Source organism: Hemicordylus capensis, chromosome 17, assembly GCF_027244095.1.
Source record: "Hemicordylus capensis ecotype Gifberg chromosome 17, rHemCap1.1.pri, whole genome shotgun sequence".
NCBI classification, from domain to species: Eukaryota; Metazoa; Chordata; class Lepidosauria; order Squamata; family Cordylidae; genus Hemicordylus; species Hemicordylus capensis.
In genome coordinates, this window is record NC_069673.1 from 11,423,191 (window position 1) to 11,451,011 (window position 27,821).

General features: G+C 47.7%; 1 protein-coding gene across 2 annotated transcripts in view; it reads left to right on the forward strand.

Annotated features, from left to right (window-relative positions):
* The window catches only part of ASS1 (argininosuccinate synthase 1), a 97,381-nt gene that overhangs the window by 13,725 nt on the left and 55,835 nt on the right, over positions 1-27,821 (forward strand). The window contains exons 5-8 of one of the 2 annotated variants that reach the window (XM_053282283.1): positions 8,203-8,259; positions 13,781-13,855; positions 25,929-25,999; positions 27,670-27,700. In XM_053282283.1, coding sequence (XP_053138258.1) covers positions 8,203-8,259; positions 13,781-13,855; positions 25,929-25,999; positions 27,670-27,700 — 234 coding nt within the window. The remainder of the gene's footprint in view (positions 1-8,202; positions 8,260-13,780; positions 13,856-25,928; positions 26,000-27,669; positions 27,701-27,821) is intronic. The other variant, XM_053282284.1, reaches the window with a different exon arrangement.

Below are 27,821 nucleotides of genomic sequence, written 5' to 3' on the forward strand. Positions count from 1 at the left end.
TACAATTTCTTGGTTACTTTTTAAAAAATGATTTAAAATCAAAGGATGCTTGGATTCACTGCTAATTGAATGCACAGAGTCCAGCCAGCCTTATCTTTTTGTGTGCCAGCTTTGAGAGCTCCCAGGCTAGGCAGGTTTGTGGGGGTTTTTGGCGGCGGGGGGGGGGGGGGTATTTTTGAATTTCCCTATTGACTTTTATGGGAAGTTTTCTTGATTTTGTCGACCCCAACTTTACTGACCCCAACCTTCTGAGGGGTCCAAAAGTACCTGAACGGAAACGTATTATTTCAGATCTGATCCGATCCAGAACCGATTTTTTCCATCATGCATTATGTACATTTTCTATAGCAATTTTTGTCGATTTTATCGACCCCGACTTTACTGACCTCAACCTTCTGAAGGGTCCAAAAGGACCTAAATGGAAAATTATTATTTCAGATATGATCCAGTCTGGATCCGATTTTTTCTGTCATGCATGATATAAGTCCCTATTCATTGTTTTCCTTAATTTGAAATGTGAATGTGGTATTGTTTTTATTATAATTTTGGTTTGGGTGGATTAATAGTAGTCCAAAGGGTTTCTCTCATCAACTATGTAATCGATAACTGGAATTCCTTTGGATTTATATTAAATTCATTTTTAGAAAGTAAAATAAGATTTAAATAGAGAAACAAACCAAATGCTGTTTCTTTTGAAAGCCCAACACATTTTGAGCAACAGCTTTTCATTGGGTGGGTATGCTAGAAAAATAGGCAGTGTACCAAATTTTGTCCAAATTGGTTCCCACTTGCACCTCAAATGTCGAATGAAATCGAATGAATGAAATTGAATGAATGAAATGTTCATGTGTCCGCCATATTGAATCAGAGTGGATGACAGCTTTACAAACTACGCCCTTGAGCTGTCCTGAAGTAGCAAATTTGGTTCAAATTGGTTAGGCGGTTCCCAAGTTAGCCCACTTGCATCTCAAACATTTATGCATTCATCATCTTGAATCGGCATGGATGACATCATCACAAACTACACCATTAGGGTGTCCCTATGTGTCCCTACATCTGTACCCAATTTGGTTCATATTGGTCCAGCCATTGCGAAGTTGATAAAGAGGGACACATACATGCAATCACACGGGGACACACACACACACACTCACACATGGAATGCTGAGTGATTTCTTAAGCCTACTGGAATGTGGCTTAAAAAACCCCCACAATAACCATGCTTGAAATGCACTGAACTTTCTAAACAAGCTACACTTCCTTTTGCACATTTGTCTCTTTGTAGTCCCTTAAAGGGGGTAGAAAAGCAGGATATCAATATATTAAATCCCACCTTTTAAAATCTGCTATATTTCTTTGCAAGGACAGACAAATTAAGCCAAACTGTATTTGGATGGCAGAAAAACATTTAGGATTTGTTGTGCCAAATGAAATCTGGAGAATTTCATGAGGGCTAGAAACTTTAAAAAAAATAAAGCTGGAATTCTCACAAAGGTATCTAACTTTCCTGATTTCAGCACTTTGGAAGACTTGTAACCTCACTGAATCTGTAGGTTTATTTTTAAAAACCTGGATGTTATGGGTCACAAATCTAGAGAGTCTGTTTTCTTTCCCTGTTAAAAATTAGTTAAACAGCTTTCAGGCAGAGGTGAGAGTCCACCTCCCATTGCCCTGAAGTTGCTGCCCAGCCAACAGAGAGAAAACACAGGCAACTACCAGGGAGCATTACACACAGGGCTTTTAGCTCACATCCCTTCCGGAATGGAGGGTGGGAGTCCACATATCAGCTGGATTTACCCCAATGTCCCTGCTTGCTATCAGGGACCAGTACACACCCAATTCTGCTTTCCCCCAAATTACTGTTGCACATTCTAGCTTGGCTCGAATTATGTCCAGGATTTTTAAAAATCCTCTATTTGCGGCAGCTTAAAAAAAAAATATCTAAATTTTCCGGTATGCCCCGTCACTTCTCCCTTGATGTGTGTAGGGGTCATTGCCAGTAATTTGGCTTTCCCCCATGTTTGACTTTACATATGCATATCAGGTCTGACTTCCCATGTCCCTGTGCTCCATCTAGTTAAGGTTTGTGAGCCCTTTGGGGACAGGGTGCCATCTTATTTATTTATTTATAGCTATCTGAACTGCTTTGGGAACTTTGGTTGAGGAGCGGTGTATAAATATTTGTATAAATATTTGTAGTAGGTTTATCTACTCTGGCTGGCAGCATCCCCACCCCCCACCCCAGGTTTTCAGACAGGTTTATTTCCACAGCCCTACCTGGAGATGCTGCCAGGGATTGAACCGGGGACCTTCTGCAAGCAAAGCAGGAGTTTGCCTAGCACTGAGCTATAACTCCTGCCTTTAGGCCCTAATTATATTGTACTTTTGTGCATATTTTATCTATTTGTTTGTTTGTTTGTTTGTTTGTTTGTTTTTCATATTTTCTATCCCTCTCTTCCTCCAAGGAGCCCAGAGCGGTGTACTACATACTTAGGTTTACAGGCTCCTGCTGTAAACTGCTTGGAGAACCCATTGTAGCTTTTAAAAAACTGGGGGAGTAAATAAAGGGAAGGAACTAATGGAGTAAGACACATTAAAATGTATTCTGGTCAACTCGTGATTGTTCAGCATGAACATAAGATAAGCTCCTGAATTCTGAATCCTGAAAAGACCAACAAGTCGAGCATCCGGCTTCCCACAGTGGCCACTCAGGTGTCACTGGGGGAAACATTGAATGTAACCATGGTTTGTCAATTGAGACATTATGCCAAACCTCAGTTAAGCTTCCTTAACCATGGCTTGGTATGATGTCTGAACCAAACCTAACTCTCCAGTTCCAACCTTGCCACAGCCACCAACTTCTTGGCTAAGGGAAGTCACTGTCTTGACCTCGGCCTAATGGCACAACAGGAAAATGACTTGCCTAGCGAGCAAGAGGTTGTGGGTTCGAATCCTCGCTAGTATGTTTCCCAGACTATGGGCAGCAGCAACAGAGGAAGATGCTGAAAGGCATCATCTCATACTGTGCAGGAGATGGTGTACCACACACCAGCCAGCGTGGTGTAGTAGTTAGAGTGCTGGACTAGGACCGGGGAGACCCGAGTTCAAATCCCCATTCAGCCATGAGACTTACTGGGTGACTCTGGGCCAGTCATTTCTCTCTCAACCTAACCTACTTCACAAAGTTGTTGTGAGGAGAAACTTACATATATAAAGAGCTCTGGGCTCTTTGGAGGAGGAGCGGGATAGAAAATGTAAATAAATAAATGGTCAACCCCTCCTGTATTCTACCAAAGACAACCGCAGGGCTATGTGGTCACCAGGAGTCAACACCGACTCGAGGGCACATTAGCCACCTAATGTGGACCCATGGTGGCGTGGGGGGGGGGATAACTTGCCTAGAGAGCAAAAGGTTGCGGGTTCGAATCCCCACTGATATGTTTCCCAGACTATGGGAAACACCTATATCAGGCAGCAGTGATACAGGAACATGCTGAAAGGCATCATCTCATACTGTGTGGGATATGGTAATGGTAAATCCCTCCTGTATTCTACCAAAGACAACCACATGGCTCTGTGGTCGCCAGACGGCACAACTTTACCATTACAGGGTTTATTATACAGGATCCTTTACTTGGTGTACGGTTTAAATCTGTATGAGAGATGTTCTACCACTAGAGGGAGCCAGAGATCCATATTTTAATGTGCATCCTTGCTTTTGTTAATTTGCTGAGTCAGGGTCTTGTGGAATGACAAGGCAGAAATTCCCCACTAGGGGCAGAGAGAGACCACAGAATGGGCTCAAGTTTCAATCAAAACATGCAAACTGGATCAAGAGAAGGTCCCAGGAAATGACAGGTGGGATGACTCCGGCCTCTGGATCTCCTCATGAGTCACCCATGCTTCAGAAATTCATCAATGATCCCTAGCCATAGTCAGGGATTATGGGGGCTGTATTCTAAGAACAGCAGGGAGCCCAGAACAAAGTCAGTCTATCTATCTATCTATCTATCTATCTATCTATCTATCTATCTATCTGTCTGTCTCAGTAAATTTTTATACTTCTTTTCATTAAAACAATCTCAAGGCGGTTTACAAAACATTTAAACAATATTAAGACTATAAAGCAGTTGCACAGATATATATATATATATATATAACCGGCACCAGAGGTTCTCAAACCTGGCTCCCCAGATGTTGGACTACAAATCCCATCACCCACAATCACATTGGCCATTGTTGCTGGGGATGATGGTGCATGTAGTCCAACAACGTCTGTGGACCCAAGTCTGAGAACCCCTGCCCCGCACATTTTGGGACTATCCGGATCTTAAGATCAACTTCACAAGTAAAGAAGGCTTTTGACTAAAGCGGTCAGGAATCTCACAGTGAGAGGCACAACTTTACATGCACTAAAATGTGCGTGTGGTCTGGTGCAAAATAGAAGCCTCTTTTAGCATCCGTGCACTATCAGACATGTGGACCCTGCCTTGCTTCTCCTCCACCCTCTGCCAAATTAAGCTTTGCTTGCGGGGAAATGGGATGGCTGGAGCGAGTAACCCGACCCCAAAGAACGGGCGGGTCCCCTCTCCGGAGCACCATGCGCCCCACGCCATCTGCAGGACCCCCACAGCTTGGGAGCAGATGGGGCTGTTTGGGGCCTGTAAGGAAATGAGCTTTTGTATGGTCCCTGGAGGCTTCTAGAACAAGGGGCTTTCTTCGACCTTTTTGAACAGTGGACTCCCTTCAAAGCTGCAGCAAAAATTGATCACACACACACACACACACACCCCTCAAACTGTTGGGAATTGTCAGTTCCAGAAGTAAATATTTCCAGCATTGGTGGGAAATAAATTTTTAAAAGCCTGCTCTGAAATCAGGCAAAAAAAACCAAACCCCTAACACTATGCTGTGGTTTCCTTGCTCTTCACGTCTTGCAGAGCCTCACGGCCAGAGGGGCTCCTGGCCTGATCCCACCTCTCATAGATAGATAGATAGATTTAGTTGCCTTGATTGGCATAGTGTGTGGGTGAGTCCAGAGGCTCCACGTACCACCGATGAGGCTTCAAAATTCTTACCAGGGTCCATGTACCCCTGGAAGAAAATCCCTGTTCTAGAAAAAGTTGTCTGTTGGGGCAAGATGCCTAGGGAGAGCTCGTTTTGTGGTAGTGAGCATGAAGTGGCCCCTTTGCTAAGCAGGGTCCACCCTGGTTTGCATTTGAGTGGGAGACTACATGAGTAAGCACCATAAGATATTTTGATGTTTACATTTGATTTTTAAAAACTGATTTTTAAAAAAGTTTTGAAATGGCTTTGTATTGGGTTTTGTATTTGCCCCCCCCTTTTGCTCAGTTGTGATTTAATGTGTTAAGTGGTTTTTATTTGATGTTTTAATGCTGTGTGATCAGCCGCTCAGAGAAGAATTTGTTATGGGGCAGCTAACAAATCAGTTCTTCTTCTTCTTCTTCTTCTTCTTCTTCTTCTTCTTCTTCTTCTTCTTCTTCTTCTTCTTCTTCTTCTTCTTCTTCTTCTTCTTCTTCAAATGGGCCCAAAATGAAAAACGAAAGAATCCTGGAAATTCTGGAACTGAATGTGTAGTCTTCCTCCTCTCCAGAACTACAGTTGGAGGCAGGCCCAGAAAGGTTTCGCTAGGAGTGTGCACTGTGTAATAATGAGAAATTATCCATATAGGGGAGAACTCCACTATACCAAAGCATGCATCACTTTTCTGGGTGTGCCTCCTGACTGGTATGAATGAAGCCCAGTGACTCATGCAGAGATGGGATGGCTCTTTCGAGTGCATCTCTGACTGGTCCGGCTGCTGAATCCCCGGCCCGATCCTGGTCCGGTCTTCGCACAGAATTGCGGGCTGCTTTTTGCCTGCTTGTACCAAACAGATTCCCTCCTGGCTCTGGTTTGCGGACGGTCTCCTGACTGGGTGGAATGATCCCTCGATGGGTTGGCTCCATGCCCGTTTTTACCTCTATGATCATGGTAAGCAGATGGGCGAGGGATTATACACACAGAGATAAGGTTAATTAGAGAAAGACACTGTCGGGGGGGGGGGTCTCGTGCTCATTTATGGAGTTGAGCACCCATTAGCCCATTAGCTACAGTTCTCATTAAAAGCCGGGATGCTCCCTCCCCTCTGTTTACCTCTCACACAGGCACACAAGTGCGCTACACAGACGCTTGACTTTCGGCAGGCCTCTTTGGGCAGACTTCTTTCTCCTTCAGGGAGGAAAAACAAATCAACACTTTAAATACCACCATGGATGTATGCTGCGAGGCAGTACGCCTGCCCAATAAAATGAAACATAGGAACATAGGGAGCTGCCATATACTGAGTCAGACCATTGGTCTATCTAGATCAGTATTGTCTACCCAGACTGGCAGCAGCTTCTCCAAGGCTGCAGGCAGGAATCTCTCTCAGCCCTATTTTGGAGAAGCCAGGGAGGGCATGGTCATAAATGGCATGCAAGTTGTTGCAAATGCAAAAATGGCCCCGATGCGGTTACGCAAGAGTAAGCCATTTGAAATAGTGGGCTTACTCTTGTGTGACTGATGCATGTGCAATGTTGCCAGACTGTTGCACGGTCTGTCTACGTCTGTCTCACTTTTCCCTTAAGTGCAAAATGAAACTCGTGCAAGATCTGGGGTTTTTGTTTTACTTGTTAAAGTTTTAGCCCTTCTAGTTTGCTTGGAAGGAATCGCGTAGGTAGGCCATGGCTGGCGGAATCTTACACACTGGAGGAATGGCTGAAAGAATCTTCTGATGGTCAGGGAATGGGTCTATAGTCCTTTCAAAACTCCTCATTCCTCTCCAAGGTCAGCAAAATCAGAATCATTTATACCAGGGGGTTCTTAAATGTGGACCCCCAGATTTTGTTGGACCACAACTCCCATCACCCACAGCCATAATGCTGTGGATGATGGGAGTTGTAGTCTATCAGCCTCTACCGTTTGAGAATCTTCTAGACAATACTGAGTCTGGAATTGTCACTGACAATACTGTCAGCATTCTAGACAATACTAGACTAAATTGACCAATGGCCTGGCTCAGTATAGGGCAGTTTGCTATGTTCCTACATATTTGTGGGAGGAGAGCTGATCTTGTGGTAGCAAGCATGAATTGGCCCCTTTGCTAAGCAGGGTCCACCCTGCTTTGCATTTCAATGGGAGATTACATGTATGAGCACTGCAAGATATTCCCCTCAGGGGATGGAGCCGCTCTGGGAAGAGCAGAAGGTTCCCAGTTCCCTCCCTGGCAGCATCTCCAAGACAGGGCTGAGAGAGATTCCTGCCTGCAACCTCGGAGAAGCTGCTGCCAGTCTGTGAAGACAATACTGAGCTGGATAGACCAATGGTCTGACTCAGTATATAGCAGCTTCCTATGTTCCAATGTAACCCCTGAATTATACCAATATGAAAAGTTTTGTCTGATTTTCTGCATTTGATACCAAACTGGATCCTTCCATTAAAAATCATTGAACTGGTATGATAACCTCCAAACTTTTGTCTGCTGAGGATTTTACGACCCTTGGAGTCAGGATGTTTCCATTTGTGGACTGATTGCTGCTGCTCCTCTTTTAGTTTATGATTATGGTTTGTGTTTTATTAATGTTATAATTGCATTTGTAGCTGGCAGTTTTTATTAACTGTACACAGCTTTGGAAAAATGATATGGGAACTGGGTAAATAAATAAATAACATGGGGAGATTCTCCCCACAAAATATGAAATGAGTGGCAATGGTTTGTGTTGCTGTGTGCTGTCAAGATCTGAACGGCTATTGTATTTTCTAGGTTTTGCTCTTTTTCCAACCTGCCCTTCATTCCGTCCCCATCAGCCTCTTCTTCTTTTATAATTTAATATGCATATATCCCACTTTAACTTATTAAAAGAAATAACCCAAAGCAGCTAATAACATAGGCTAAAAAACAACCCAGAACAAAAGCACTTATGTTGAGGACTAGAAGCCTGAAAAGAAATCAAGTGGTGAGGTATCTTTGGCTAAGACGTGGCCCATATCACCCTCAGTACCATTGGCCACCGTTGCATTTCCGCCCTTCCCGTTCAGTTGGCCAATTGCGTCAGTCCGCAGAATAGCCGGCCGTGATTGGATATAGCAAACTTCGGGTATGTGTGATGTAGAGTGATTTTGATTATGCTTCCGCTCCATCTCTTATTCTCTCTTTTTTAGGGCAATGACCAGATTCGGTTTGAACTCACCTATTATGCCCTTTGCCCTCAGATCAAGGTAAGGAACTTTGCCAAAACTTTCTGGGTGGAACTGAGAGATTCTCTTCCTTCCTCGTGCAATTCTAGGTTTAGCCCTAGATTAGCAATGCACATGCTTGAGTAGATCTTGGCAACTGACAAGCCCTGCTTTCTGGTATCTGTCTCTGGTAGAGCACTATTTACCTTTTGAGGATGTGTTGATTGATTGGTTGGTTGGTTGGTTGGTTGGACAGTGTACATGGTTAGCTTCATCCTCAAAACAACCTTGTGAGGTAGGCTAGGCTGAGAGATCAGTGACTGGTCCAGAGTCCCCCAGGGAGTTTCATGGCTGAGCAGGGATTTGATTGATTGATTGATTTTGTGGATTTATTCCTCCAGATTTATTATTATTATTTATTATTTTACATTTTTTCTATCTTCCTCCAAGGAGCCCAGAGCGGTGTACTACATACTTAGGTTTCTCCTCACAACAACCCTGTGAAGTAGGTTAGGCTGAGAGAGAGGTGACTGACCCAGAGTCACCCAGCAAGTCTCACGGCTGGATGGGGATTTGAACTCGGGTCTCCCTGGTCCTAGTCCAGCACTCTAACCACTACACCACGCTGGCTCTCTTTATGCCTTTATGATTGATTTGTTCCTCCAAACATGGTTAGGTTCATCCTCACAACAACCCTGTGAGGTAGGCTAGGCTGAGAGCTCAGTGGCCGGCCCAGAGTTCCCTCAGGGACTTTCCTGGCCGAGCAGGGATTTGAACTCAGGTCTCCCTAGTCCCACCAACATCTAGATGCACGCCTTTCCTGCATCCTTGGGAATTTATGTATTTAAAACAGCTGAAACAGTTTAGGCCCAGGGTATTTAAGAGACCACCTTCTTCCTTATGATCCCCGACACACACTGAGATCATCGGGGACATTCATCTGTAGTTGCCACCGGCTCTCGTCTGACAGCCTTCTCTGTTGCCGCCTGGAGGCTTTGGAGGGTGTCCCCTGCCGTAATAAGAGCCTCCTGATCTCTGACAGCTTTTAGAGAGATGCTTAAGATGTCCTCGTTCACCCCAGCTTTTGATGAGATTTGTAAATTGTGAATTTGTCCTTAAACAGTTGTAATGTTTTCATTGTTGTGTTCATTTTTACGTTGTGTTTGTTGTAAACTGCCCAGAGATGTGAGGTTTGGCTGGTATGCAAATATACTAAATAAATGCATACACACGTGAATTTAGTTGTTACAGTGTTATAATGTAATAAATAAGTAAGTAAAACTTTATTTTGGTCGTAGACCAGTAATACAACAATATAAAACAAATAAGAAATAATGATAATAAGAATAAGAATAAGAAAATCATATAAAATCAGACTACATTTATACACATTTGGCATATTGTATATCAATATTTGGCCACAATATGAAGAACATCCGAATTAAGATTAGTGAGCAAATAGTTTAAATAAAAATCATCTCCACGACCCGGAAAATTAATCAAAAGTGGGGCAATTAGTTGGCGTCTTATGTCTCTGCAATAATCACGATACAGAAGAACATCAGCAGTTGTTTCAACATTACCAGATCCACAAGGGCCGTAAGTAAATACAGATTTGTGCCATATTTGTAGAACACAGTTTTGGGTTGTGTGAATGACCTCAATGTGTTCAAATAGTGGCCCAGTTAATAGGGGACAGGTTGTTAATCTATCAAATGGCTTTTACTCAATTGACTGAGCTGGTGAATTCCTTGCACATTTTGCCGTTTTCGTTTCAGAATCCTCCGGAACTCTATTCCACTTGCTGATATACATTGTCAGCAGTATGGTGTACATTTTCATCATTCACCCGAAAACCCCCACCATCGCCATCAGTCCTTCCTAGATTTACTTCCCATCCCGAGCAGATGTTCTTGGCCTGCGATGGGGCTGTGATGACCTTTAGCTGCCCTACTGCTTTCACCCACACTGCACGGCCCCATGGAGTGTGCGTGCGTGTGGGGGGTAAGCGGACACTTGGCCCGTCCCTCCTCCACTCACACCTTGCCCGAGGCAGGTTGTGCTGCTCGTTATGTTACAGTGGCAGCTGGGCAGGAACTTGGGTTTCCTTTGTTCCGCAAGATGAAAGGGCCCAGCAGTGGATACATGATGCTTGCTGCTTCTGGCTATTGCAGAGATTGGAGAAAGGGCTCTAGAGACCTTACAGCTCAGTGTATCGCTATAAGACGGTCATGCCACAGAGAGGTAGAGCATCTGCTTGGCATGCAGAAGGTCCCAGGTTCAATCCCTGGCAGCGTCTCTAGCTAGGGCTGGAAAAGACCCCATCTGAAATTCTAGAGAGCTGCTGCCAGTCCGTGCTGACGATCCTGAGCTAGATCGACCAAGGGTCTGACTCAGTAGGAAGCAGCTGTATATCTTCATCAGGAGCATCCATAGCTCGGTGACAGAGCACCTGCTTGGAATGCCCAAGGTCCCAGGTTCAATCCCTGGCAGCGTCTCCAAGTAGGGCTGGGAAAGACCCCTGCCTGAAATGTTGGAGAAATGCTGCCAGTCAGAGTAGACAATACTCTGCTAAATGGACCAGTGGTCTGACTTGGGATAAGGCAGCTTCTTAGGAGCCATAGCCCAGTGGCAGAGTATCTGCTTTGCATGAAGAAGGTGACTAGTTCAATCCCTGGCAGAATCCCCAGGTAGTTCTGGAAGAGATTCTGGCCCATAAACCTTAGAGAACCACTGCCAGTCAGTGTAGCCCAGGGATCCTCAGCGTTGGGTCCCCAGATGTTATTGGACTTCAACTCCCATAATTCCCAACCAAAGGCCACTGGGGCTGGGGATTATGGGAGTTGAAGTCCAATAGCATCTGGGGACCCAACTTTGAAAATCCCTGGTGTAGTCAATTTCTGGGAGGGGGCAAAAAATCATCGGCTTTGCATGCAGAGGTGACAAGTTCCCTCCCTGGCAGCATCTCCAGGTAGGACTGGGAGAGATTCCCACCTGCAGCCTTGGAGAAGCTGCTGCCCATCAGGGTAGACAGTACTGCACAAGATGAATCAAGGGTCCGGTTCAGGATAAGACAGCTTCCTATATTCTCGAGGCGGCTGTGTTGAAATGGGTCAATTGGTCTGATGAATTGGTGGAAGCTTTTCTAAAAAGCAGTCCCAACTCATTAGACAATAGTCTAAAAGATAGTGCCAGACATGACAGGCAGCCCTCTTGTCGACGTTAGGAACCTTTCAGGGCTGCTGTGCCACTCGATCGGCAGCTCGGATGGTGTAGCGTGAGGGAGCTGCTGAGGGGTGACTTCAAGCCCCTTCTGGTCAGCGGTGTAGGGTGCTCTCCGATACGATACGATATGATACGATACGATACGATACGATGGATATTTATATACCGCTTTTCAACCAGAGTTCCCAAAGCGGTTTACATAGAAATAAATAAATAAACGAGACATCTCCCTGTCCCTAAAGGGCTCACAATCTAAAAAAACACAAACCAACCCATAAGATAGACACCAGCGTAGGTGTCTAGGGCCAGCTGCTCTCCCCTTGCTACATAAAGAAAAATCACCACTTTGAAAAGAGGCCGCTTGCTCACTGGGTTGTCACTGGGAGGTTCACTGGGAGAAGGCACTTTCCAGTCATTCCACAGCATTCCTGCATCATTGGGGCTGCCCCTCAATCAAGGCCCAGGCCCCCCGCCAAAGGAGGCAATTGCCCTTGGCCTCAAACATGGAAGGGACCCCATCCAAAGAACGGTTCAGTATCTAAGATGATGATGATGATGATGATGATGATGATGATGATGATGATTTTTTTCTTTTAGACACCTTCTGTTCACTCAGGCTTTTAAAAATTGATTTTAAAAGAAGTTTTACCTGCATTCAAAACTAGTCCTCCCCGCCATCCAAGTTAGAAATCAGGGGGTCATTCAGGAGTCCTCTTCCTTTCGGGTAAATTAGGGTATAATCTGTATTATACCACCCAAGCTTTTAAACTAGACTGTCTTTTAAAATTGTTTCAAATTTGTTTTTATTCTGTTTAATGCTGTCATAAGCCACCCAGAGGCAGTCGACAAATGTGATAAATAAATTAAATAATGAAATAAAGCACAGAAGGGCCTCATTCACGGAACCGCTACTTGCGGTTCTGCGTATCTGCGGGGTGTCTCGTTGACACCCGTTTTCACTATCCGCGGATACGAAAGGGTTAAAACCCACATATCCGCGATTCCTAGAGGTCTGGAAGTGAGCACAGAGGTCACTTCCACGCACCATTTTGTCTTTGGGAGCCATTTTGTGGCTCCTTTCTTTTAAAAAATGGTCTTTTCCTGCAATTTTTCGTGGTCTGGAGGGGGCATTTCAGGGCATTCCTGGGCACATACAGAAGCTGCGGAGCACACCACAGTTAGTGATGTGCACAGTCCGGAGAAGTCCGGACCGGCACCGAAGGGGGGCCTTGTTTTTAGGGCGGGGAGGGCTTGCTTAGCCCTCCCGCCTCCTTGCCCCCGCCAGCGCCCGTATTTCCTAGTATAGGGGCGCTGGAAACCAGCCGCCCCCCCCGCCGCCGCCGCGGCGAAATAACCCCCAAAGCCAGCCAGCCCTCCCTCCCTCCCAGCTAGCTGCCCGCCCGCCCACCCGCTCGCTCACCCGCTCACTGGATAAGAAACGAGAGGAGCTCCGGCACAGAGCTCCTCTCGTTCGGAAGGCCTCCTGCAGAATGGCGGCTTGCGCGCGCGCGCGCATGCGCGCGCCGCAAAGCACGCCGTTCTCCGGAGGCCCGGTCTACCCGCCGGGAAAGGGCCGGGTAGACCGGGCCTCCGATCGCTGGGTAGACCGGGCCTCCGATGCGCGCAGCGCGCAAGCCGCCATTCTGCAGGAGGCCTTCCGAACGAGAGGAGCTCTGTGCCGGAGCTCCTCTCGTTTCTTATCCAGTGAGCGGGCGGGCGGGCGGGCAGCTAGCTGGGAGGGAGGGAGGGCTGGCTGGCTGGCTTTGGGGGTTATTTCGCCGCGGAGGCGGGGGCGGCGGCGGGGGGGGGCGGCTGGTTTCCAGTGCCCCTATACTGTTAAATACGGGCGCTGGCGGGGGCAAGGAGGCGGGAGGGCTAAGCAAGCCCTCCCGCCCTTAAAGGCATACCCCCCACCCGGACCCGGACCAGGCAGGGCCGGACCGGTCCGGCAGTTCGGCCATTCTTTGGAATGGCCGCCGGACCGGTTCGGGCACACCACTAACCACAGTGAGTTATTTTGCGTTATTTTGCTGTGTTTTTGCCTTTGTGTGTGTGTGTGTGTGTGTGTTTTCCACACACACACACACACACACACTGACATGGCGGCTGTCATGACTTTGGAACCTAACCCCCCTTTCCCTATCGCAATAATGCCTCATTACCCGCGGTTCCATTACTCGCAGTACCGGGTGAGGAACAGAACACCCGTAAGTAACGAGCTTCTCCGATACCCCAGTTTAACTGCATGGGGTTTAGGTTGAAGTCTGAGTCGGTGGAAGTGAAGCTCTCTCTTCTTCTCCTCCCCACCTCAACCGTGCTTTCTCACCCCCCTCCACAGATCCTTGCTCCTTGGAGGATGCCAGAATTCTACAGCCGTTTCCGGGGGCGGAGTGACCTGATGGGATACGCCAAGGTACGCCAACTCACCTACCTCCTATGAAACTTGGTCTCTCTTGCAGGGCCACTCAAGGGATGGTGGTGCTTCAGTTGAGGAACCCAGATGGGGGTCAGCCCCTCCTTTACAGCTGACCCTTGCAAGTGTTGAACGTGGTGTGGAAGGCGGGGAGGAGGGAAGGTTGCCTACTGCCTCTTCTTCCCTCCTTGTGCTTCTTGCAAGCTTGACAAGGAGTGTGCGGAGAGGCGTTCCGTGAAAAGCTTCAAAGGGTCAGATCCGTCCTGAAGAGCTGCTCCGATGGTGGTGGAGCAGGGGTGGAGAGAGATCTCGCGTCCCGATGGCACCCCAATCATTTCCGCCTGAGGTGGCAACCTCACCTTGCCTCATGAAAGGACCGCCTCAACTCTCTTGTTCCCATGGCAGGCTATGGAGCTGTTCTCACGATCAGAGATTCCTGGGTAGAAGAGGGTTAACCCAGGAATGTCTGGTCATCTATAGCAGCAGAAGCCCTCCTGACCCAGCAGCCTAGGTAGCCCAGATTTGCAACCCAGGCTAAAAGTGAGGTAGGACATTAAGTTCTACCTTTTATTGTGGTCATCTGCTGCTCTGGCAAGATTTAAACTGTCCCCGGGATGCTGGCGGCCATCTTAATCATAGAGTTGGGTGGAAAGAGGAGCCAGGAAGAGCAGAGCTGCTGTAATACTGAGGGCTGCCTCTCTGCTGCTTCCACAATGCATTGTGGTATAGCTAGAGGACCCAGATCTCAGATTTCAGTACTGGAGATCACTGTTCATGTGGGTGTGTGAGCAACAGAGTCAAAGAGCAGGCTCTGGTCGTCTGGGAGGAGGCAGGTAGGATCCTGCCTTCCCCCCAACTCCAACTCCCCCTCCATCGGTCACGAGAACAAGCTCTGTGTCTTCTTTTTGAATCCAGGCTCTCTGAGACCTCGCCCCTTTATTCTTGCTTCCTCAAATTCTCTTCAGCAAAAGAGTTGGCATCCACATTCTCAGGATATCTATCTAATATTTGCATTTGATATTGGAGTTGAATGTGTGGTGTCTGGCACTTCCTCTTTGACAATATTTGATAGTTCACCTGAAATGGAGATTAGTAATTGGACAACTGACATGCAATAGTATATAGTACTTGGCTGTATTTGATCATTGGGAGCCTACCAATGGGTGTACCCTCTCCTTTCACCCTCTCAGGAGAGAAAGGCTGCTGTGGACTCCTGTGGGGGAAATTGGCCCTGAGTCAATTTTAGAAGGGTGGTATAACAATTGAATAAATAAATAAATAATAAATAATAAACTCTCTGCAGAAACCAGGCCCCCACCCTATCATTGACTGAGGCCCAGATTCCATGTACTGCAGAATGAAATGGTAGAGTCCGGGAACAGTAAAGTGGACTGCACCACTTCAGATTGCAGGTGGAAGATGATTATTTTTGCATGAGGCATGGAATCCTCCCCCATGTTAAAAAAAATTTAAAAAATGCAGCTCCCTGCAAATAAAAATTGCGGGGTGTGAGGGGAGAAGTTGTAGCCCAATCTGCTCCTTACTGCAGTGATTTTTTAAAAAAACTCAGAAGAGCACAAAGAAATGTGCAGTTTGACGTGGTACAGTCCTCCCTACCAGATCAGGACTCTACCACTTTACCATCATTTTGTTCCGCTGCATGTGTGGAGGAGGCCTCAGTTGTCATCAGAGTAGGGACCCAGTCCCCACTGACGAGGAACTTGGCAGGTCAGGGGATCTCTGCCTGGGGGTGGGGGCACACAGGACCCCGAACCAGCCCCGGCTTCCCAGAGGTGAGCTCTGAACCTAATGCCTCTTGAACATTCCCTCTGAGAGCCCCTAACTCTCTCCGGAGCGCATGAGAAAGCCCGCCCATCCTCCCTCTCCTCTTTGCTGTTGTAACGTGTTATTTTTCTTCTTTCTTTGCAACAAACCTTTAATTTTCTAACCTTAAAGGGCACTTCGGATTTTAGCTAAGCACAATCTCGCCTGCTCGTTACTGTGGCAATTACAGCCGCCCCTGCGGGAGGCTTCTGCTCTGTCGTCTGTGGGGCGTAAGGATATTTCCACCCCCCCTTCTTTTTCTTCCTTTTTAAAAAATGGCCCATAATTACCTGATGTTAATTGTAATCCACTTTAAAGGGAGTAACTTGTCCCACCTCAATGGCTTATGCGAGAGACATGAATGCATTTTCTCCGTGCGATTCTCGCTCTTCCCCCCACTTCCTAATTATTTTTTATTATTTTTTATTTTTTGAAGAACAAGTTACAATAAAACATATTAGAAGTTTTGCATCAGGTCCCTTCAGCGCCCACCGGGGGACCTTTCTTTTCCAGCGACTCTACGGAAGTGCTTGACAACCGGACTCAATCAATCAAACGGAAACGAGCAGTTCTGTGTATAAACCAGAAAATTGCTTGAGGTCCCCCCCCCACACTTTCTGCTTTAATTTAAAAAAAAAAAAAAAATTGCTGCCATCTAAAGCAGGCCGTATAATGTCTGCCAAACCGAGGTGCAGAGTCACAGGTGCCTGAACGTGCTGGGTGCCGAGAGTGGCGGAAACCGCGGAGTCCCGTTTCGAAAGCGCACGGCCCGAATGCCGGCGTTGCGCTGCTTGTGTTTTGCCATCTGTTATTTATCCTTCCGAGGATAAATAGCAGATTTACAAGGGGTCTCCCATATGTTGCCAAACACACTGACAGGAATCACTCGCCTCTCTGAGGAGTTAAAAATAATAATATTATATTGGAAAATTGACTTTTTCTATTCCTTAAACAGGTCGTAACAACTACAGGTGGGGGGGGACAAATGGGGGGGAGACTTAAAGCAGTTAGGATGGCATCAGGAGGCTGTTTTAAAGACTTTTCAAACTATTTCTCTGTGTGTGAAGGGGGCTGGCGGCTTTTCTGGTGAACGGAAGTAAAGCCCAGGATTAGTTTTTTTTGACAGTCCTCTGCCTCCATCGCTCGCCTGCTGTGGCCCCCTGCCCACCCGCTGCTAGGGATGTGCACTGAAACAGTTCAAATCTGAACTGGATTTGAACTGGCACGGTACGATACGGCTGCCAGAACGGTTCGAACCGGTTCGTGGAGGTCTACTCGTAGACCTGTCTACTACAGTTCAGGGGTCTACTTGTAAAGGGGAATCCGGTGAGGATTCATCCTCACTGGATTCACCAGTGAGGATTTACAAGTAAATGGGCAGCGGGTGTGTGTGTGTGTGTGTGTGTGTGTGTGTGTGTGTGTGTGTGGCTTTTTAGAGCTAGAGGGTGTGGAATCGGAGTCAGGGCTAATCTTAATTGCCCTCGGGGTGGCAGGGGCTTCAGTGGCACCCCCACCCCCCCACCCCCGGCAGCCTCCTCCTGAGTAGCTTGCACTGGACTGCAGACAGCCCAGGCTATTTATTTTATTTTATTTTATTTATTTTTACATTTATATCCCGCTCTTCCTCCAAGGAGCCCAGAGCGGTGTACTACATACTGAGTTTCTCTTTCACAACAACCCTGTGAAGTAGGTCAGGCCGAGAGAGAAGTGACTGGCCCAGAGTCACCCAGCAAGTCTCAGGGCTGAATGGGGATTTGAACTCGGGTCTCCCTGGTCCTCGTCCAGCACTCTGACCACTACACCATGCTAGCTCCTCTGGAGGAGGATGGCAGGGGTGGGAGGGAGCTGCCAATGGCCCCAGTGGTGATTAAAGTAGGTAGCCCTGACTCCCCTCTCATGCCCTCTAGATCTAGGAAGCCCCCCCAGTTCCCAGATACTCTAGATCTAGGAAGTCCCCCAAATAGACTCTGAACCGGTCCGAACTGGTTCTAACTTGGACCCGCACCTCATTTTGCGTGGCCAGGCCAGTTCGAACCCGGACCACTCGAAGCACCCCAATTCGAATTGAACCGGGGTTCGAACCAAACCGGTTCGCATGCCTCTACCCATGGCTGGCCTCTACGGTCCCTGCTCACTGCAGCCACTGATGGCTTGCCTTCCTCGGCAGACATGACTTCACCGCCCCAACACACACACCCCATCCCAGTGAGAACAGGCACTAGGCAATGACATCATTATGCTGTTTCACAGCTGGTGGGAAAAGGATGCAAGCCAGTGGTGAGTGGTGGCTGTGGATTCCAGCAGTGGGGGCGTGGGGGAAGGGCAAGCTCCATTAGCACGAGGAGATTCATGGTGGCTCCCCTCCCTGACCCCACTTGGCAGCCTATGTGCATGCACATGGCCGCTCAATTACAGATCTGCCCTGTGCAGGGCCCAGGGGTTGGAGATCTGCTGCCAGGTGGCATAGGCAGTCCTGGGCTAGATTATTATTTATTATTTAGATTATTTATTATTTATTATTTAGATTGTCCATTCAAGACAGCTTCCTGCCTTCACCAGGCTTTTGGCATTTATGCCCAGAAGTTTCCGACGGCCAGCCAATCACCACAACTGATGTTGCAGGCCGCTGTTCCCTTTTGTGCCTGAAGAGGGCGCTGTGCACACACACAGTCCCCTGACTCACAAAGTGACTTCCCGACCTCTGGCCTCCAAGGTCTGGGTTCGAAACTCACAATCCCGGACAAAACAGTCCTAGAATGAGAGGAAGGCGAAGAAGTGAGATTCCCGAGTGAGATTCATGCCTCTGTGCCGGCTGCAACTTGCATGCCTAGCTTCTGGGGTGGGCCAAGGGAGGGAAAGTTGCGGCCATAAAGAGAGAATGAGCCTCCACGGTCTGCCCTACGCTTCGGAGGGCAGCCCATTCACGATAAACAAAGAGGAGCTTTAATTGACTAACGAACTCTTGAAAGCTAATGGAGCGGCATGGAGCAGCCAGGCCGCTGGAGTGTGAACGCCCCCCCCCCTCCGCCGAGTGTGGACACCGCTCTGCCTGGTGGGCAGGAAAAGGACACCCAGCCGTGGGGGTCCTTTCATGAGCCAAGAACAAAGGACGCTGCCATATACTGAGTCAGGCCCTTGGCCCATCTAGCTCAGTATTGTCAACCCAGACTGGCAGCGGCTTCTCCAAGGTTGCAGGCAGGAGTCTCTCTCAGCTGGATCTTGGAGATGCTGCCAGGGAGGGAACGTGGAACCTAGATGCTCTGCTCACAGGTCATCCTGGAACTTCCCGGGGCAGTGTGGCCCCGATCCCTGCAGCCCCCTCTGGCTCTGTGATCTGGAAGTCGTGTGGACGGCCAGTCCATCTACCCCAGGGCTGCCCTTTGATCGTCTGCGGGGTGAGCGGTCCCCGCAGACCCAACAGAAGCTCTTCTCACGGATTGTTTGCTCCCACACAACCAAACATTGGGAGCACATACAGCTCCTAAACCTGGGTAGGACACTTGTTTTGTGGATGATCTCACTAAGCTGTTCCCCTTAGGGTGTGTGTGAAAGGGGTGTGTGTGGAATGGGTGTGTGTGAAAAGGATATGTGTGTGTTGAGTGTGAAAGGGGTGTGTGTGAGAGAGAGATATAAAGCTGTGTTTGTGTGTATAAGGGGTTGTGTGTGAAAAGGATTTGTGTGTGCATTGTGTGTGTGTGTGTGTGTGTGTAAGGGGTGTGTGTGTGTGTGTGGTAGAGAGAGAGAGAGAAAGGGGTGTGTGTGAGAGAGAGTGAGAAAGCTTTCTGTGTGTGTGTGAAAGGTGTGCTTGTGTTAAAGGTAGGTGTGTGTGTGTAAGGGGTTGTGTGTGTGAAAGCGGTGCGTGTGAAAAGGATGTGTATGTGTTTTGTGTGTGTGTGAAAGCGGTGTGTGTAAGGGGTGTGTGTGAGAGAGAGCAAGAAAGCTGTGTGTGTGTGTGTGTGTGTGTGTGTGTGTGTGTGAGAGAGAGAAAGGGGTTGCGTGTGTGAAGGGTGTGTGTGAAAAGGATGTGTAGGTGTTGTGTGCATTGTGTGCGTATATGAAACAGTAAACAGTTTACGGAGAGGAGAGCTGGTCTTGCGGCAGCAAGCATGGCTTGACCCCCTAGCTAAGCAGGGTCTGCCCTGGTTACTTATGAATGGGAGACTAGAAGTGTGAGCACTGTAAGATATTCCCCTTAAGGGATGCAGATACTCTGGGAAGAACAGAAGGTCCCAAGTTCCCTCCCTGGCAGCATCTCCAAGACAGGGCTGAGAGAGATTCCTGCCTGCAACCTTGGAGAAGCCACTGCCAGTCTGTGAAGACAATACTGAGCTAGACAGACCAAGGGTCTGACTCAGTATACAGCAGCTTCCTATGTTCCCATGTTGAAAAGCAGTATATAAATATTTGTTGCATTCATATTCGTATTTGAAGCAGGCTGGGAAATGAGCTCCAGAGGGCCATGCAATCACCAACTCAAACCCCCTCTCCCCTGGTGACGCGTTTGCAATGAATCAATGCAACACTCCCCAAACACCAACTAAATACTAGGGATGTGCGTTTCGTTTCGGATACAAAACGTTTTGTGCACAAAACAGGCCATTTCAGCTGTTTTGTAGCCAAAACAAAACACCCAATGCTCAAAACAGAAAATTTTGTAGCCCAAACCAGACGTCCCTGTTTCAGATACAAAACATTTTTGTTGTCTGGGCTGTTTTGGAACTCCATTCTGCATTTTTATCCAGTGTGCTAAAATTAAAACAAGTTAACGCATTCGATCATTTCCAGAATGAATGTTTGAAAGTGCCTTTCTGTTCATTGGCCTGCACATTAGAGCAAGTTCCGCTCCTGCGCAGCCGTTGAGTAGAATCCTGCTATCCCATTTTGCCTTACAACTAAGTTAAAAGATGACAGGCTTAGTTATTTTAAAAAATGATGGCTACAAGTCTGACGGGGCGGGGGGGGAGGGCAGTGGGGTGGGCCCTGGAATACCCCTGGGGAGGCCAGACCCCCCCCTCCAGGCCCCCTATGGGTTATATTTTTGTGCTCCTGGTGCTTTCGCTTTCAGAGGCACAATGGGAGGTGAGGCTCTTGCCTTCCGTCATGACTGCAGACGAGCTGGCATGGTGTGTCATGAATCTGGCTCTTTGCTTAGGGTTGGAGGAGCGAGATGTGAAAGGGGGCGGCCACAGGAAAAAAAACCCAGCTGACATCTCAAGCCGCGTAATGCAAGAACTCCTAACATCCCCGGCCGCTCTGTGCTCTCCCCAAAGCGGTCTTGAACATAGCAGCATAGGAAGCTGCCATATGCTGAGTCAGACCCATGGTCCATCTAGCTCAGTATTGTCTACCCAGACTGGCAGCGGCTTCTCCAAGGCTGCAGGCAGGAGTCTCTCTCCCAGCCCTGTCTTGGAGGTGCCAGAGAGGGAACTAAGTTGCAACCTTTTGCATGCAAACAGGCAGGTGGTCTTCCCAGAGCGGCCCCATCCCCTAAGGGGAATATCTTACAGTCCTCGTATATGTTGTCTCCCATTCAAATGCAAGCCTGGGTGGACCCTGCTTAGCAAAGGGGACAATTCATGCTGGCTAGGAGAGGAGAGCTGGTCTGGTGGTAGCAAGCATGACTTGTCCCCTTAGCTAAGCAGGGTCCGTCCTGATTGCATAGGAATGAGAGACTAGAAGTGTGAGCACTGGAAGAGATTCCCCTTAGGGGATGGAGCCACTCTGGGAAGAGCAGAAGGTTCAAAGTTCCCTCCCTGGCAGCATCTCCAAGATCGGGCTGAGAGAGATTCCTGCCTGCAGCCTTGGAGAAGCCGCTGCCAGTCTGGGTAGGCAATACTGAGCTAGATGGACCAAGGGTCTGACTCAGTATATGGCAGCCTCCTGTGTTCCTATGTAAGACCAGCTGTATCCAGTGGACCTTGGATACAGGCCCTTCAAATGCTGGGTACAGATCAGAAGTGTACTTCTGTACCTGCATTCAGTGCAACATGTGAATGACTGGACCTGGGTACAGATCTGTACCTGTGTACACTGTACACTCGTTGTACGAGTGTTGAACATAACATGTGAATGGACCTTTGCTCTTTTGGTTTCTGCAGCAATTTTTCGCCTTCTCTACCACTAGTTCTAGTCTCAGTCCTTGAGCGACTGTGGGAAACACATGCAAACGTGCCTTGCAACTCTAAATTCTGCGGCTCCATTCTTCTAACTGCTGTTCTAGGAACCCGAAATGTTGCCAAAGAGTGGCTCCTTGGGGGAAATGTTCTCAGATCTGTAGATGCAACAAGGTGGAAAATTCAGGCCCGGTTTCAGGCTTTCTGTGGCATCCCCTCGAGCCACACCCCACTGCCGCTTGTTTGTCAGACTGAGAACCGTGTCATTGGTACATTTCCCGCTAATTCTGTGCCCGACGTTGAGTCACCCAGTTTTCACAGACCATTTCACCCACTGAAATGTCGCCGGCTAATTGGGAGAGTGGTGACCCTGTCATGGAGCTGGGGTTTATGACTGTCTGTGTGTGTGTGAGAGAGGGTGGGGAGCAGAGGAGGGAGGGAAGGAGGGAGAGAAAGAAGGAGGGAGGGAGAGGGAGAGGGAGAGAAAACAAGGGAAAGAGAGAGAACAAGAGAGGGAGGGGAGAATGAGGGAGAGAGAAAGAGAGAGAGAGGCAGGGGAGGGAGGGGAGGGGAGAGAACGAAGGAGAGAGAGAGAATGAGGGAGGGAGAGAGAACAGGAGAGGGAGGGGAGAACGAGGGAGAGAGAGGAGAGAGAATGAGGGAGGGAAGGAGAGTGGGAGAACGAAGGAGAGAGAGAGGCAGGGGAGGGAGGGGAGGGAAGGAGGGAGAGAATGAAGGAGAGTGAGAGAACGAGGGAAAGAGGGAGAGAATGAGGGAGGGAGGGAGAACAGGAGAGGGAGGGGAGAATGAGGGTGGGAGAAAGAGGAGAGAGAATGAAGGAGGGAAGGAGAGTGGGAAAATGCGTGAGAGAGAAAGAGAGGCAGGGGAGGGAGGGAAGGAGGTAGAGAATGAAGGAGGGAGGGAGAACGAGGGAGAGAGAACGAGATAAGGAGAATGAAAGACGAAGGGAGAATGAGAAAGGGAGAGAGAGAGGAGGGAGGGAGGGAGAATGGGAGTGAGTAAGTGGATACATAGTGGTGTAAAGAGTGTGAGAGCCTACAGAAGTCAAGCAGGGATGATGGAAGATGTTTGTCCATTTGTTTTTTGACAAGAAAAGATTGGATTCCCAGCATGTTCATTGTAAGGCTCTCTTTTTCTTTTTCTTTTAAAGTGCCATTTATTTATAAAATACTTCGGCTTTACCTTTCAACTCCTGATTTCCAAGGTAGCTTACACCACCACATTTGGAACATAGGAAGCTGCCTTAGATCGAGTCAGACCCTTGGTCCATCTAGCTCGGTATTGTCGACACTGACTGGCAGCGGCTTCTCCAAGGTTGCAGGCAGGAGTTTCTCCCAGCCGTGCCTGGGCGCTTTCCGCGTTACGTGCTGCAACAGTTTTGCAACATATCCTCTGCTTCTGGATATGTTTTTACAGCCCGCAATCCGGCATCACTTCCAGCCAGGTGCAGTCCATGTTTCTGATGCCCTAATTCGGATTTTATCGCTGCGCTTCAGCTCTACAACGTTGCATCTGCATTGCATGAAAGTAGCAGTATTTTTCCACTGTAGGAGGGTTGCAATGATGTTGCCCTGGTATAAGTGTGGACGGTTCATGGTTGGAGGCTGGCGATCTGTCCAATTCACCACTTCCTGCTTTGGTTTTATTTCTCTCTTTTTCTTTTATCTTTCCTCCCCTAATGTTTTCCTATTTTTACACTGTGTGAAGTGGGAACAGTGGGTGGGCGAAGCCTTATGAGCCGAGAGTCTCTGCCGGGGCTTGTTTTGCTTGCCACTTTTCTGGGGCAAAGCAAGGGAGTCAGCCCGCCACGACCCTCTTGTTCAAAATCCACCCGATCCCCAACTCCCCTGATGAGTTAAAATCCCCCTTCAGCCATGAAACATACTGGGTGACTCTTGGCCAGTCACGTACCTCTCAGACTAACCTACCTCACAGGGTTGTTGTGAGGACAAACATAACCATGTACACCAATTTGGGCTCCTTGGAGGAAAAGCGGGATATAAATTTTAAAAATGAATAGAATATGAACAAAGGAATAAAATAAAAATGGCCCTCTCCGCCATTTTCTGTTTGTTTGTTTTGCTGGATTTCTTGTACAAAGTTGCTATATTGAGGTAAATTTTTGTTTTTGAATGGCGCTTTCCCTGATGGCTTTGTGCGAGAAATATTTTTTTTAAGATGTCACATCATCCCCCTGCCTCATCCATGACCCCATTGGCCTAAAATGGGGCATGAGGAGGGGGCAGATAACACGGTTCAAGGAGAATATGGACACCCCCTTCCTGGGTTCCACGTTGCAATGGACAGCAATATGAACAGCCACCAGCCTGCCACGAAGTGTTGAACAACCCTTTACTCACTGTTTGAAATCATTGCACCATTCTGTTGCACCTTTCAATGCTTCTACTGGCAAAAAGCTTATAATCTGGAAAATGCCCTGGAGATGACCGGGAGTGAAATTGGGACCTTCTATGTGCAAGTAACAGATACTCTTCCCCGTCCCACAAGGGGAATATTGTACAGTGCTCACACATGTCGTCACCCATACAAATGCAAACCACAGCAGACCCTGCTTAGCAAAGGGGACAATTGAAACTTGCTACCACAAGACCAGCAATCTTCCCTAAAAATTTAAATCCGTATGAACGTTAAAATCATCAGTATAAAAAGCAACACTATGAAAATCATAAAGCATCACTCCCCGGAAATTAGACGTTAAACGCATCAACAAAACCAAATATGCTGAAAGCCTAAGAAAATGGTTTGTGATTTTGCGTTTCATCAACAGGAGCCAAAGACAGGCGAAGTCATCTTGCTAACTGAGAATCTCTCTCCAGCTGATGGAATGCAATAACCAGCAGAGTTTGAGAAAAGGTGGCTCTCTGCTGCCCCAGTGAGCAGGACTAGATCGAATGGATGCCAGTAACAGGAGATTAGATTTCAGTTGAACTCTGGGAGAAATATCTTAACAGTAAGAGCCGTTTGACCAGCCACCTAATGGCGCAGTGGGGAAATGACTTGATCATCAAGCCAGAGGTTGCTGGTTTGAATCCCCGCTGGTATGTTTCCCAGACTATGGGAAACACCTATATCAGGCAGCATCGACATAGAAAGATTCTGAAAGGCATCATATCATACTGTGTGGGAGGAGGCACTGGTCAACCCCTCCTGTATTCTACCAAAGACAACCACAGGGCTCTGTGGTCACCAGGAATCGACACCGACTCGACGGCACAACTTTACTTTAAGAGCCATTTGACAATGAAACTAATTACCTGACAGGGGCACGTTTACCTGCCTGGAAGTTTTTCACTCAGGGCTTTTGAAGTCCTTTTACTCGCCTCTCCTCTGGAATGGAGGGGGTGCATTCTCATATCAGCCAAATTTACCCCGAAGTCCCTGAGAATTATTGCGGAGCACTTCACACACGATTTGGGTTTTTCACGGCATGTTAGAGTGTAGCCTGATTTATATCCGGTGTAAAAAAATCCCATTATTTGTGTCGGTTTTGGGGGACAATTTGGAGTTCCCAGTAAAGCCTCCCAGGAAAATCACGGTAAAGCCTGCTGTGTGTAGAAGTCCCTGGGGATAATAGCGCAAGATCTTCGAACAGAGGCTGACCAGGGCATGCTCTGGGATGGCTGTAGATTCCTTGTCTTGAGAGGGAAGAGATGGTCTGCAACTCAACAGTTCTGTGATTGTAGGATGCTGCTCCTCCTCAGAGCAGGGAGGGGGCAGGAGATTCCGTGGCACATTTCTTCGCTCTCACACAACCCTGTACCATCTGAGAGCTGCAGGCCAGCCAATCTGTCCATTTCATGGAACAGGAACATTGGCATTATTATATCACATAAATAGATAGACCAAGGGTCTGACTCAGTATATGGCAGCTTCCTGAGCCCAAGGGGAGAAGTAGAGGCTACCGGCAACTTTTCCTCCTCCCTGCCCCCTGCCCCACTTTTGAAGCTTGCAAAGGTCAGCCTCGAAAGGGGGCTAGCCCCCCCACCAGGGACATGGAGCAAGGCCGTGTTTGACTCCTGCTGGCCCAAAGCTTTGCTCTTGGTTCTGACCCTGCATTGTGGCATTTCTCACATTTTCTTTTTCTTTTTCTTCAGAGCCATGGCATCCCCATCCCAGTGACACCCACCAATCCCTGGAGCATGGATGAAAACCTCATGCATATCAGGTGGGGACCTCAGAATTTGAGGTTGTTCACACAATCAAAAACTGCGTTCTACCCAGGTTTGGGAACTATGTGTGCTGCCAATTTTCCATTGTGTGGAAGCAAGGTAGGAGGGAAACCTGGGTAGAAGTGATCGTGTGGAAGCAACGGAGGAGGTTCCTCCTACCTTGCTTCCACGTGATCACTCCTACCCAAGTTTTCCTCCTACCTTGCTTCCATACAATTGAAAATTGAGAGCATGCACAGCTCCCAAACTTGGGTAGAACACAATTTTTGCTTGTGTGAATGGCCGATTTTCACTCAATCAGGCCAATCATGTCGGACCACATTCGCCCATATGAATCTGCCAGGGCCCTCCGATCATCATCTCAGGTCCTGCTCATGACCCCGCCACTAACAGAGATCCGGTTGGCGGGGACTAGAGACGGGGCCTTTTCAGTTGTGGCCCCTCAGCTTTGGAATGACCTCCTGAAGAGCTTTGCCATGCTCACTCCCTCAGTGTTTTTAAAAAACATCTTAAAACACACCTTTTTAAGGAGGCTTTTTAATGCTCCATTATTATTTTGTGATATCTGGTAGCTTCTTTAGCTTCTTTAGCTTGTTATAATTGTCAGTTTTAATTTGAACCTAATGTTTTTAATCTGACTTTAAAAAAAATTTAATTTTATTACTTGTATCTGTGTCTATCTTATTGTTGTAAGCTGCCCCGAGCAGCATTGCACTGGAGGGGTGGGGCATAAACATTTCAAATAAATAAATAAATAAATAAATAAATAAATAAATAAATAAATAAATAAATAAATAAATATGAGGGCCAGCATCCTGTTTTCAGCAGTGGCCAAGCAGATGTCTCTGGGAAGCTTACAAGTGGGGTGTGAAGGCAAGAGCCCTCCCTTTTTGTTTGAAAGCAGCATTGGGTAGACTGCCTCTGACCATGGAGGTTTCGTGTAACTCTCATGACTAAAAGTGCCTGATTCCTCTGCTGCCCCCAGGAGCCCGTCAGATAATTGAAAATAGCTATCATATATCCCTTTAGTGTCCCCCAGGCTAAGCATACCCAGCTCCCTCAACCTTTCCTCATAGGATTTGGTTTACATACACACACACCCGCCCCACCAACCATCTTTGTTGCCCTCCTCCGAACCGGTCTCAGTCTATCAATGTCTTTCTTAAAATGTGGGGCCCATATCTGGACACAGGGTACCAAGTGAGGTCGGACCAGTGGAGAATACTGGGGGGATCATTCCTTCTCTGAGTCTGAACATTGGTTCTGTTAATGCAGTCTAAGATTGTGTTCGCCCTTTGAGCAGCAGCATCTCACGGTTGGCTCAGGTAGGGTTTTTTTTTGGTAGGTTCCAAGTTTGAACTTGTATAGACACCCTACGTCAGCAGCTTCTGCTGGAAACAGGAAGAACTGGTTAGTCCTAAGCTAAGTTTTTCTAAGGAAAGTTGTGCAACTGTCCCCCAAGTGGCACACGCAGCTGCCTGATATCTATATCTGGGTCCACCCTAAGAATGCTGAACATGAGATAGAGAAAGGTGGCAAGGATAGAGAGGGGCAAGGCTTTGTGGCAGAGGCCTAAAAATGAAGAAGTTTGATTTTATGCGGATTGCTAATGAAACCTTCTGTTGTTCTGTTTATACATCACTTTCATGAACTCCGTCCTCCAAAGCTACGAGGCTGGGATTTTGGAGAACCCCAAGGTAAGCAAGCTTCAAAACAGAAAACGGGTCTTGTGTTTGACACGACTGCTCTCATGGCCTAACTGATTGCCCGGTGGCAACGGCATAGCTATCATTGCAAAGGATTGGGTTGGGGGTGACT